The sequence below is a fragment of the Leptonotus elevatus genome, chromosome 7, assembly GCF_054856555.1.
Source record: "Leptonotus elevatus isolate MCC_2025b chromosome 7, RoL_Lele_1.0, whole genome shotgun sequence".
Classification (NCBI taxonomy): domain Eukaryota; kingdom Metazoa; phylum Chordata; class Actinopteri; order Syngnathiformes; family Syngnathidae; genus Leptonotus; species Leptonotus elevatus.
This window is the reverse complement of record NC_141245.1, coordinates 23786509-23799317: the sequence shown is the minus strand read 5'-3', so window position 1 is coordinate 23799317 and position 12809 is coordinate 23786509. Positions and strand designations below refer to the sequence as shown.

Below are 12809 nucleotides of genomic sequence, written 5' to 3'. Positions count from 1 at the left end.
TTTGAATGTCAGTACATTGCTTGTGATTGGATAGCCGGAGTCGCCCCTACCAATATGGCCGCCATGCAGGCACTGCGGTTAGTGTTCCAGTGTCCGCCTTCACATTTTCGCTCTACATTATTTCTATTTCTGCATTAGCTAAAACGTCTTGATATATTAAATCAATACACCTATTAATATATTTATTGTAATGACGCGCATTGTTTTTACACGTAGTCCCACGCTGTTTTTAATACACACCCTACGAATGGTTTGGCAAAAAGACGAAAGTGCCGCTACATAACAGCATACGGTTTTACCCCAACGTCAGCATGACGGCGAGCGCGATCCTAGTCACTTTAAAACGACTGACGTCAACCATCATACGCATACAAATAAAGAGAGGAAATGCAAATGGGGCGATGTCAAAACGTGAAATAAGCAGTAAGTTACTATTTCCCTTCTTGTTGAAGCTGTACTGGAAGTAGCCTCTGGTAAAGTAGCCCTGCAGGTTGGCTCTCCTCCTCAAAGTGGCGCCAAAACAACGCTTTTTCTCAGCCAAATTAAGACAAAAAGCTTTTTGAGTTTATCTAATGTAAAACGTTCATAAAAAAAAAAAAATCAAAAATGATGATTATATGGAAATAACTGCTAGTGCTTTGGGTCCTGGTATTGAAAGAAAGATGTGACAGCTACTTGACTAGTGGGATGCACTATAAGGTTGTAGGAGGATTTTGAAATTGAAAAGTTAAAACCACTTTTAAGAATCTTCATCTTTATGGTCATGAGTCACAAAATGAATCATCTGCATTTCACGCATCACAGCAATAAAAGCCAGTGGTGGGAAGTGGCGACATACAAATACTTTGTTCCTGTGCTTAAGTAGATTTTTCAGGTATCTATACTTACACACCTACTATTTTTCAGATTATTTTTTACTTCCTACATTTGAAAACATTTGTACTATCTACGTCTAGCTAGCTAGCTCCCGAGCAGGTAACCGAGCACCCGGGAAGCTAGCTAGGGAGCTAGCTAGCTAGCACCTGGGGCTAAAGCCAAATGTGAATTGTCATTTGCTTATTTAGCTTTTTGGGGGGTCAGTTCACAGCATTAGCTAAGCTATAGTTTTCAAGCTAGCTGGACAATAATGTTTTTGTTTTGTTTTTCCCAAAGGTGGCAAATCCAGGTCCAGAAAGTAAAAAACCTGCCACAGTTTGGTTTTAGTCCCAAGAGCTAGCTAGCTAGCTCCCTAACAGGTAACCGAGCACCCGGGAAGCTAGCTAGTGAGCTAGCTAGCTAGCAACTGGGGCTGAAGCCAAATGTGAATTGTCATTTGCTTATTTAGCATTTTTGGGGTCAGTTCACAGCATTAGCTAAGCTATAGTTTTCAAGCTAGCTGGACAATAATGTTTTGTTTTCAGAGGTGGCAAATCCAAGTCCAGAAAGTAAAAAAACCTGCCACAGCTTGGCTTTAGCCCCAGGTGCTCGCTAGCTAGCTCCCTAGCAGGTAACCGAGCACCAGGGGAGTTAGCCAGCTAGCACCTGGTGCTAAAGCCAAGCTGTGGTTAGGGTTTTTACTTTTTGGACCTGGATTTGCCACCTCTGTTTTTGTCCCTGTGTGATCCTAAAAATGTTGGCACAAATCTGTCTTGTTTTGCCAACAGGCGACATCCCGCCTCTCAGGTGCGATGATTCCGGAAGGCCTGAAGCGCTTGGGGAGGCAGCTGGTGCGCATCAAAGTGGTGGACGCCACCATCAGCGACACCCGCCTGTCGCGCTGCCTCAACACGTTCGACCTGGTGGCGCTGGGCGTGGGGAGCACGCTGGGCGCCGGCGTCTACGTGGTGGCCGGCAACGTGGCCAAAGAGAATTCGGGACCGGCCATCATCCTGTCTTTCCTAATCGCGGCGGTGGCGTCCATCCTGGCCGGCCTGTGCTACGCCGAGTTTGGCGCCTGCGTGCCCAAAACGGGCTCGGCGTACCTTTACAGTTACGTGACGGCCGGCGAGTTGTTGGCCTTCATCACCGGATGGAACTTGCTCATGTCGTACGCCATTGGTGAGACATTTAGAGATTCGTCAGGTTGGATAATGGGGAGTGATAGACCGATACCGATAATTAGTAGTCTAGGAGACCGATAGTCGATATTTCAAGACGATATTCATTAACAGAAAATATTAGCATCGAATTTGAAATTTATTTTTAAGTATATGAAGAATTGACAGCGTTGTTTAAATGTTATAACACAGTTTTCAAAGAGCTTCCTTATTTCTATTTATATACCAATTATTAGTTGACGATAACCGATATTTCAAGGAGATATTCATTTGCAGTAAAATATCAAATATTAGCATCAAAATAGTTTAAAAGACAACCTTTCTTTAATTTTTAGTATATGAAGAATTGACAGCGTTGTTTAAATGTTATAACGAACATTTCAAGGAGCTTCCTTTCTTCTATTTATATACCGATTATTAGTAGTCAAGGAGACCGATAACCGTTATTTCAAGCCGATATTCATTTGCCGTAAATATTTGCGTCAAAATATAGATTTTTTAAAACAATTATTTTAAATATATAAAGAATTGACAACTTTGTTTAAAGGTTATAACAAAGTTTTCAAGGAGCTTCCTTTTTTTTTATATATATATAACGATTATTAGGAATCAATGAGAACAATAACCAATATTTCAAGCCGATATTCATTTTCTGTAAAAAAAAAGAAGAAAAAATATTAGCGTCAAAATTAAAAAAATATATATTTTAATTTTAAATATATAAAGAATTGACAACTTTGTTTAAACGTTATACTAACATTTTAAGGAGCTTCCTTTTTTCTATTTATATAATGATTATTAGGAGTCAAGGAGAACAATAACCGATATTTCAAGCCGATATTCATTTGCCATAATAAAATAAAATATTAGCATCAACATAAAAAATAAAACTTTTTCTTTTCATTTTAAATATTAAATTTAAAGTGGAAATTGAAATTAATCCATAAATGAAAAGTTTCCTGTATCCAACTGAGCAACAAATGCATGCGAATGTAGCTATTTAGTTTTTTTTGTCAGGGTTTGTAAATGGATTCAAAAGATTCGCAGACAGTGAAAAATTGACTGAATATGTTGAAAATGTCTTTGCGACAAGTACAATCTGTCTGTGAACATCTGCTAAAAACCCTAAACTGGCAATGTTCGCAAGCATTCACCGCTCGGTGAGATACCAATTTTATCGGCCTTCAGATTCGTAATAAGGCCGATATTTATCAAAATGCCAAATATTGGCAGCGATAATCAGCCCGGTTGATAATAATGTCCATTTAGTGTGATTTTGTAACATCAAATCTCATAATTTTTGGCAGGAGTCAAGTTCATCCTCGTTAAAAATGTTTTTTTTATCAATTTGGTTCGGGATGTGGCCATGGCTGCCAAGAGATGAAATTTGGTATCCACCTACTAAAGACTTTTATGAAATTCAGTGCCCGAATTTTGGTCCTATCGAAACACACAAAAAGGCCAAATTGGTGATGCTAAACTACCAACAATTTGTCTTTGTCATTGTGGACGAGCATGATGATGACATTTGATGAGTCGGCGTAAGAGGCCACATGCCGAAGTTCCTGCCCTGAAAAGATCCGGTCTCGTTTGTCCGCAGGTACTTCGAGCGTGGCCAAAACGTGGAGCGCCACCTTCGACACGCTCATCGGAGGCCGAATCGAAAGGTGGAGCAAAACCAACATGCCCATCAACTCGCCTGGCGTCCTGTCAGAATACCCCGACATCTTTTCCGTCTGTCTCATCGTGATTTTGACAGGTCAGGAGGTCTCCGTTGGAAAGAAAGGATTACGTTAGCAAAAGGATGATGCAGTCATTTGGAATCTTTTGGGGGGAAAAACAAGAATTCAGTTGCCTTGACTCAACCATTCCGGCTTGCAAAATTTTTATTATTATTATTATTATTATTAAGTTAAAATTATGCTCTTATGATAGCGTATGACAAGTATTGAAAAAGAGCTGATATTGGTTGTGACTGGAGGTTGGATTTTAGAATGTACTCTAAAAAAAAACTTTTCTCATTCTCATAGTGTCGCCAAATGAATAGCTCTTTATCTCACCTTATTGTTTAGAAGTGTTGTTTTTTTAATTAAAAAAATATGTTGCACTTTTTAAATGTAGAAAACAACTCTCGATTTATATTATTGTGACTTTTTGTCAAATCCAACTTTATCTCAAAAAATATTGTAATTCTAATTTGATGATTATCATTTTAATTTTTCTTGAAAAAAATGCTGCTTTTTTTCTTGAAACATGGCTTTTTTCTTATTAAAAAAATTATTTGTTTTTCTTGAAGAAAATTACATTTTTCTGAGAATTTTTTAAAAACTCATTTGCTCCCCAAAAATGTTTTAAGTGTCCCAAAGACGTATTTATACATTTTTTGTTTGTTTTTTAATGCTAGAGCATACAGCAGGCTTTGACGCAGCCTCTCAACTGCTCAGAACGGTTGAAGCAATGGTAGTTATTACAAAAACGACCAGCAGGTGGCAGCAGAGTTTAAGAGATCAACCAGGGCCATGTTGAAAAAAAAAAACTATTTTACTCACATTTCTAAATAGATTTGTGAATAAGGTTGAAACTTAGCTATATTCTAATGCTATAGATACAAACATACTTTTTTTCCTGATAAAAATAAGAGGCTCTAATCTTTCATTTGGTAGGTTCCATCTTTGTATAGCAATAGAACAGAATATTCTGTGGGCCTCAAAATCCAGTAAAACAGCCGGGAGCGAAGGGGGTTGCTTCAGTGAACATGGCTGCCAGTGAATGAGTTAATCAAAATGTATTTGTAAAATATTGACTTTCACTCCACACACGACGACGTATGTGACTTTTTTCCCCCTCCAAAAATGTGTTGTTGTTTTCACCTAAAATGTATCATTATTTGTCTAAAAGTGCACTTCTGGAACGTTTGCAGGCGTGCTGGGCTTTGGCGTAAAGGAATCCGCGCTGGTGGGCAAAGTGTTCACCAGCGTCAACATGGTGGTCCTCCTGTCCGTGATGGTCGGCGGGATGATCAAGGGAGACGTGAAAAACTGGAACGTGAACCCTGACGACATTCTCAACGCCGCCAACGCGTCCTCGCCCAAGTGAGCAGCGAGACCACTCGACGGTCCCCAAATGCAATTCCATCGCTTTCTGAGTCTTTCTGTGCTCCTTCAGCGCGACACATCATTCGTCTTTGAAGGAAAGTTTGGGTTCGGGGGGCTTCATGCCTTTCGGTTGGACGGGGGTCTTCGCTGGGGCCGCCACCTGCTTCTACGCCTTCATTGGCTTTGAATGCATCGCCACGACAGGTGGGTGCCGTCGTGACATCTTTATTTTGTGCAACATCCCCTTTTTTCTATTGCTGATTATAAAAACTGACCAAAAAAATGAGAATCAAACTTTTTTTTTCCCTCTTCTTAGATCTGTTGTCTGCAAACGTTTAACACAAAAGTCTTGATGTTAAAATACCTTTTTAAAAAAATGGCAGTGTTTAAGATATAAAAGTCTCTGTATAAATTATTATTAGTAACTACAATATTGTTTTTATCAAATGGTGTGTTTTTAAAATAAATTTTGAAAAAAAGAAAAATGAATCTTGCAAAAAGTAAATTTTATAAAGGGGGAATCATTTGTTTATTTTTTTGCAATATTTTTTTGAGAAAAAAAAAGTTGAATATTTCAAGACAAAAATTTGAGAGAACAAGCCATCATTTTGCAAGAATAAAGTTTTGTATTATTAAGGGGGGAAAAGGTTTTGGAGAAAAAGTTGTAACATAATTTATTTTTTAAGAATTAAGAAAAATAAATTAAATTATATTCTTAAAACACTTTTTTTTTTACACACTGAAAATTGAAGAAAAAAAGAGGACAGGAAAAAAAGAACCACAAAAAATTATTTTATAAGAAAAATTAAATAATACTTGACTCGTTGAGCCATTTTCAGCAGTGAAAAGTTAATATTTTGTCCAGAATAAATTTGATAACGTCATTGTTTTCCATATAGAATTAACACTTTTTAAAACTATTTTTCAACCAGTTCTGAGGTAACGACCAATCATGGCTCACCTGTTTTCTGGATTTGGTCAGCAACCTGATTGGTCGTTACCTCAGCACAGGTGATGTCATCTTCAGTCGACAGCAAGTGGAAAAATGTGTTTTTAAAAATATTAATTGTACATGAAAACAATGAAATGATCACATTAATTATAGACAAAGTGCTGAAAATGTCTCAATGAGTCACATTAAGTTACAGAAGACACCTGACAGCCACAACCAGGAAAGTGTTTGCAGAGCGACACCGCCACCTAGTGGCGTTTTCTCGTAATCGCTGAAATCCATCTCCAATCTTGCCGTCGTGCAGGCGAGGAGGTGAAGAACCCGCAGAAAGCCATCCCCGTCGGGATCATTAGCTCGCTGGTGGTGTGCCTGGTGATGTACGTGGGCGTGTCGACCGCCCTCACCGTCTTGATGCCGTACTACCTGCTGGACCGGCTCAACCCGCTGCCGGTGGCCTTCACGCACGTGGGCTGGCTGACCGCCACCAACGCCGTGGCCGCCGGCTCGCTCTGCGCGCTCTCCACCAGGTCAATGGACACAATCTTCATCTCACATAAAAACATCATTTTTAATAAATACATTTTTTTAAAAATACGTCATATTACACATTCAGTATGTCAGCGAAAAAGTCATGTAAAAAAAAAAAAACTGCTGGAATATTCCAGAAGTATTTTTCTAAGAAAGTCAAGAAGAAAAAAGTATTTCAGATTCACTTTTATTTTTGTGATTGTGTTGTAATGCTACATCAAATATTTATTTACAGGAAAGTGTGTCATGTCCAAGGTAGAGCTGTCAAAATTAATCGATTAATCGACAAGGAATCGATGATCAAATTAATCGACAGCTACTTTTAACTCATTCACTGCCATTGACGGCTTTAGATGTAAAAAAAATTCAAGAGTATGAAAACCTAGAAAAAAGTTTTTATTGTACATTTAGAACAGATATCAAATTTGTGATTAATCATGAGTTAACTATTGAAGTCATGCGATTAATTACAATTAAAACTTTTAATCGCCTGATGACCTAATTTTTAATAATCTTTTCATTTTTGAAAAAAATATTATTTAAAAAGAAAAGATTATTAAAAATTAGAGCGTCAGGCGATTAAATTTTTTAATTGTTAACAAAAGTGGGGAAAAAATGTTAAACTAATAGAAATAGTTCAAATGAATTTTTGACGTCTATAGCCGTCAATGGCAGTGAATGAGTTAATAATTGAGTAATCGTTTGGAGCCATTTTCAAATTTAAAATTGTCCAAATCCTCTGATTTCAGCATATCAACAGTTCACTGATTTTTTTTAGTCCTTCATGAAAGAACACTGATTATCTTCCGTGTTTAATCAAAATAGGATATTTGCAAACATCTGTTTTTATTTTGGAAAATAATGACCGAAGCGGTAATATAGCACATCAATCCACCGTTTTTTAATCACTATATAAATTAAAAATAAATTTTAAAAAAAAGTATCAAATAAACACCAATTAGTGGTTAATAAATAGTAATCAGGGGGATTTTTTTTTTTGTAAAACACTTTAATGCAAAATTAAAATGAATCCGATTAGTCGATTAATCAATTGAATAATCGATAGATAAATCGATTCGAAAAATATCCGATAGTGACAGCATTAGTCCAAGGTTATTATAGTTAATAAAAAGTAATGAAAAACTAAAATTGAAAAAAACAATTCCTTGAAAAAAAAATCACATTAAATACCTTGAACTAAAATGCCCCCCCCCCCCCAAAAAAAAAACAAAACAAATATTGACATGCTGGTGTGTGTGTGCAGTTTACTGGGCGCCATGTTCCCCATGCCCAGAGTCATTTGGGCCATGGCAGAAGACGGCCTGCTCTTCAAATGTTTGAGCAGAATCAACAATCGCACCAAAACGCCGCTCATCGCAACCATCGTGTCGGGCGTTGTCGCGGGTGAGTCCAAAAAGTCAACATTCGCAACTTTTGCATCAGCGCAGGTGGGACAACTTTTTTTAGGACTTGGACTTACTCAGCTAAAACTAATGAAAGACTTGACTTGGTTGTTTTTTTTTGCCACAGTATAAGTCGTTACTCGGTTCAAACTTGACTTGAAATTTGAAGGTTCAAACTTGACTTAATCGCTTGAAATTTGAAGGTTTAAAATTACTCGCTTGAAATTTGAAGGTTTAAAATTATTAGCTTGAAATTTGAAGGTTCAAATTTACTCGCTTGAAATTTGAAGGTTTAAAATTACTCGCTTGAAATTTGAAGGTTTAAAATTACTCGCTTGAAATTTGAAGGTTCAAATTTACTCGCTTGAAATTTGAAGGTTTAAAATTACTCGCTTGAAATTTGAAGGTTTAAAATTACTCGCTTGAAGTTTGAAGGTTCAAACTTGACTTATTCGCTTGCAATTTGAAGGTTTAAAATTATTCGCTTGAAATTTTGAAGGTTTAAAATTATTCGCTTGAAATTTGAAGGTTTAAAATTATTCGCTTGAAATTTGAAGGTTCAAATTTACTCGCTTGAAATTTGAAGGTTTAAAATTACTCGCTTGAAATTTGAAGGTTTAAAATTATTCGCTTGAAATTTGAAGGTTCAAATTTACTCGCTTGAAATTTGAAGGTTTAAATTTACTCGCTTGAAATTTGAAGGTTTAAAATTACTCGCTTGAAATTTGAAGGTTCAAATTTACTCGCTTGAAATTTGAAGGTTCAAACTTGACTTGCTTAAAATTTGAAGGTTCAAACTTGACTTACCTAAAATTTGAAGGTTCAAACTTGACCTACTTAAAATTTGAAGGTTCAAACTTGACTTACTCAAAGTTTGAAGGTTCAAACTTGACTTACTTGCTTAAAATTTGAAGGTTCAAACTTGACCTACTTAAAATTTGAAGGTTCAAACTTATTCGCTTGAAATGTGAAGGTTGAAACTTGCCTTGGTGCCAACTGACATGTTGTCGTTTGTTGTCGTTTGTCGTGCCGGTGCAGCCGTGATGGCCGTGCTGTTCGACCTGAGGGATCTGGTGGACCTCATGTCCATCGGCGCTCTGCTGGCTTACACGCTGGTCGCCGCATGCGTGCTGGTGCTCAGGTACGTCCGTCGAACCTGTAGATAGGAACGCGGGGCTGCTCCAACCTTTTGAGAGAAATCCTCAAGCGACTGACATTTTATTTTCTTTATTTATTTTTATTTCTTTATTAAAAACACTCAAGTCTAAACACACAAAACCTAAAAAAATAAAATAATTCAAAATTTTGAGGAATGCTCTAGCAGGGGAAACTGTAAATGATTTTTCGAACCCCGGGTTACGGCTCAGGGATCCCATTTTGAGAACCGTTGGTCCAATCAAGTCCAACGTCAGGTCTAAAATGATGTATGGTGTCAAGGTACAAGCCTGACAAGAGCGCCACCTGCGGGACGGCCACCGAGGAGGTGGAAATGGACACGGAGGGCGACGTGGACGTCCGGAGAAAAGAAGATCTCTGCGCCATCATCAGGTGGCTCGTCTTCCACCCCGACAAAGAGCCCACTCCTCGCTCCGGCTTCGCCGTCATCATTTGCACCTGCGTACTCGGTAAGACGCAAATTAGCCTCATGAAGTATTATGTGGGATTTGTTTCTCGGCAAAAAAGTGAGGAAAATGAAAATCACAATAACATATGCTTCCAGCTTTTCTACAGTTAGTTTGTGTGTAAAATGAAAAAAAAAATTAGGCTCATGCTTTTTGTTATTGAACTTTTTTTTCAATGAAAGAACATTTTGGTCACCAGATGTTGTGACATGAAATCGTTTCTGCACTCGTGTCTCGGTCTGGCAGTGGTTTTGGCGTTCCTCTTCAGCGCCGCGGCCGTCGTGGGCAAGCAAGCCGCGTGGTGCCCTTACCTCCTGGGCGCCATCTTCATGGCGTGCTTGGGCGTCACCGCTGTGGTGTGGAGACAACCGCAAAACAAGGCCAAGCCCTCCTTCCAAGTGATCATTTCTTCGCTTCCCTTTTCAAATCGACCATCCAGCTGTCATGTCAATCAACGTGCTGCCGTCTCCTTGCAGGTGCCTCTGGTGCCGTTGCTCCCGCTGGTGAGCATGCTGATCAACACCTACCTGATGACGCAGCTCCTCAAAGGACCTTGGATGCACTACACCACCTGCATGGCTATTGGTGCTTATTGTTATGACACATGGCTTCAAGTGCTTATTGGTGTGACAAATGGCTTGAAGTGCTAATTGTTATGGCACATGGCTGGAAGTGCTAATAGTTATGACAAATGAATATAAGTGCTTATTTTTATGACACATGGCTTTAATTGCTTAGTGTTATGACACATGGCTTCAAGTGCTTATTGGTGTGACAAATGGCTTTAAGTGCTTATCGCTATGAGAAATGGTTGTAGGTGGTGTTTGTTATGGCATATGGCTTGAAGTGCTTATTATGACAAATGGCTTTAAGCGCTTATTGTTATGGCAAATAGTTGTAGGTGGTTATTGTTATGGTACATGGCTTGAAGTGCTTATTATGACAAATGGCTTTAAGCGCTTATTGTTATGACATGTATTTAAATGCTTATTGTTATGACAAATGCTTGTAGGTGATTATTTTTATGACACATGACTTGAAGTACTTATTGTTATGACAAATGCTTGTAGGTGATTATTTTTATGGCACATGACTTGAAGTGCTTATTGTTATGACAAATGGCTTCGAGTGCTTATTGTTATGACACATGGCTTGAAGTGCTTATTGTTATGACAAATGGCTTCAAGTGCTTTTTTGTTATGACATATGGCTTCAAGTGCTTATTGTTATGACACATGGCTTGAAGTGCTTATTGTTATGACAAATGGCTTTAAGCGCTTATTGTTATGGCAAATAGTTCTAGGTGGTTATTGTTATGGTACATGGCTTGAAGTGCTTATTATGACAAATGGCTTTAAGCGCTTATTATTATGACATATGGCTTGAAATGCTTATTGTTATGACATGTATTTAAATGCTTATTGTTATGACAAATGCTTGTAGGTGATTATTTTTATGGCACATGACTTGAAGTGCTTATTGTTATGACAAATGGCTTTCAGTAATTATTTTTATGACAAATGGCTATAAGCGCTTATTGTTATGACATATGGCTTTAAGTGCTTATAGTTATGACAAATGCTTGTAGGTGATTATTTTTAGGGAACATGGCTTGAAGTGCCTATTGTTATGACAAATGGCTTTCTGTAATTATTTTTATGACAAATGGCTATAAGTGCTTGTTATAGGTGCTTATTGTTATGACATGACTGTAGGTGCTCATTGTCATAAAATGTGGCTATAGGTGTTAGTGTCTGAACCCATACACCAAACGTGTGTTCACATATTTGTTTACCATTTAACCACTGATTAATACCACATCTCGATTCGTGCACAGCCCTAGTGTTTATTGTTGACACTTGGATATAGGTTCTTATTGTTATGACACCTACCGCATGTTGAACTGAGGAGAGGAGCTGACTTTCTTGAAATATATGCTTTGTCGCCTTCTTGCAAAATCTTTTAGGCAATTACAAATCTGCAGATCTTAAATGCAGATTTCCAACGTTTTCAACATTTTCGATTTTTGGGGAGAATTTTCTGTCCGTCCAAAGTCTTGTAACTGCTCCCATTTGCAGGTTTTGTCATCTACTTCTGCTACGGCGTTCGTAACAGCGCACTGGCGGAGTGGAACAATGCGTACGACTGCAGACTGGGCTGCCGAGGAGACGGGCTGTGATTTCATAAAAAGACTCCCACTAACACAGCAGACGAGCACCAGAAGGCCGCTGACAAACTTTTTGAAGACAGCAGCCAAAACAAAACACTTTGTATTTTTAGACACCCTTTTTTTTTTTCAGACCATCTGTTGTACTTATTTACTCTTACATAATAGCCTGTGTTTATCTTTTAAATAATTTAACTGATTTCTACTCTAATTAGCCGGGCGCAGTACATGAGCAGAGGAAGATGATATTTTTTCACTTAGGAATGTTTTTTTTATTTTCACAATTTGTCAGTAATTCAGGTTGAATGAAAACATTCCATTAATTGTGAGTGCATACATGAAGGTGTACAAATTTGATTCCTTTGGCCTTGGCGGAGGTCTGCCTGAGTGAAGCTCTTAAAGTCAGTAGCAGCCATTGTTACTATGTTTTCATTTTTATTTATTTACTTTTTTTTTAAATCATACAATTTTGGTACACTTTATTATTTATTTATTCATTTTTTATTTTTTTTACTTTTGTACAATTAAATAAGTTACATGACCCTATGAGGATAAGTGGGTTGGTTTATTGATGGATGGATGTTGTATTTATAACTGTCCCAAGTTCACAAATTGGGTGAATTTTACATTTCATTCATCATGAAATTTAAACCGCTTCACAACATTGCAAAATGGATACAGACAATTGGCTGCGTTGACATGTGTCAAAGTCACATGTTGCTAGGCAGACTTTGTTAGGCAGGACGCTCCTTTGGATCAACAACAAAAAGTTTTCTTTTGTTGTTTTTACATCTGGTTTTCAACCCTGAATAAGTTTCGCTTGTAAATATTTGTTATCAGTTTGCCTGTGTACTTTTTATTTATATTCAGTGTTCTTAATGCGTGTATTTAATACAAGTACGTAAAAGCAAAGCTGCATTTTGACACTCTAATTTAACCAAATAAAGCCCCTAAAAATTAATTAACATAGCAAATTTGATGACACTCTAATTTAACCAAATAAAGC

At 37.6% G+C, this 12809-nt stretch overlaps 1 protein-coding gene across 7 annotated transcripts; it reads left to right on the top strand.

Annotated features, from left to right (window-relative positions):
- Positions 1–258: 258 nt before the first annotated feature.
- LOC147171637 (high affinity cationic amino acid transporter 1-like) lies at positions 259–12349 on the top strand. Of its 7 annotated transcripts, XM_086080050.1 has the most exons (13): positions 431–490; positions 805–874; positions 1644–2037; positions 3637–3795; positions 4957–5128; positions 5202–5335; positions 6388–6610; positions 7876–8015; positions 9053–9155; positions 9452–9639; positions 9883–10034; positions 10113–10221; positions 11715–12349. In XM_086080050.1, exons 3-13 carry the CDS (start codon positions 1668–1670, stop codon positions 11813–11815), a joined length of 1851 nt encoding a protein of 616 aa, XP_085936176.1. In that variant the 5' UTR covers positions 431–490; positions 805–874; positions 1644–1667; the 3' UTR covers positions 11816–12349. The 7 variants fall into 7 exon arrangements, with proteins under 7 accessions (XP_085936174.1, XP_085936176.1, XP_085936178.1 ...); XM_086080048.1 differs by lacking the exons at positions 431–490; positions 805–874 and adding an exon at positions 259–423; XM_086080052.1 differs by lacking the exon at positions 805–874 and having other exon boundaries at positions 438–473.
- Positions 12350–12809: the final 460 nt, after the last annotated feature.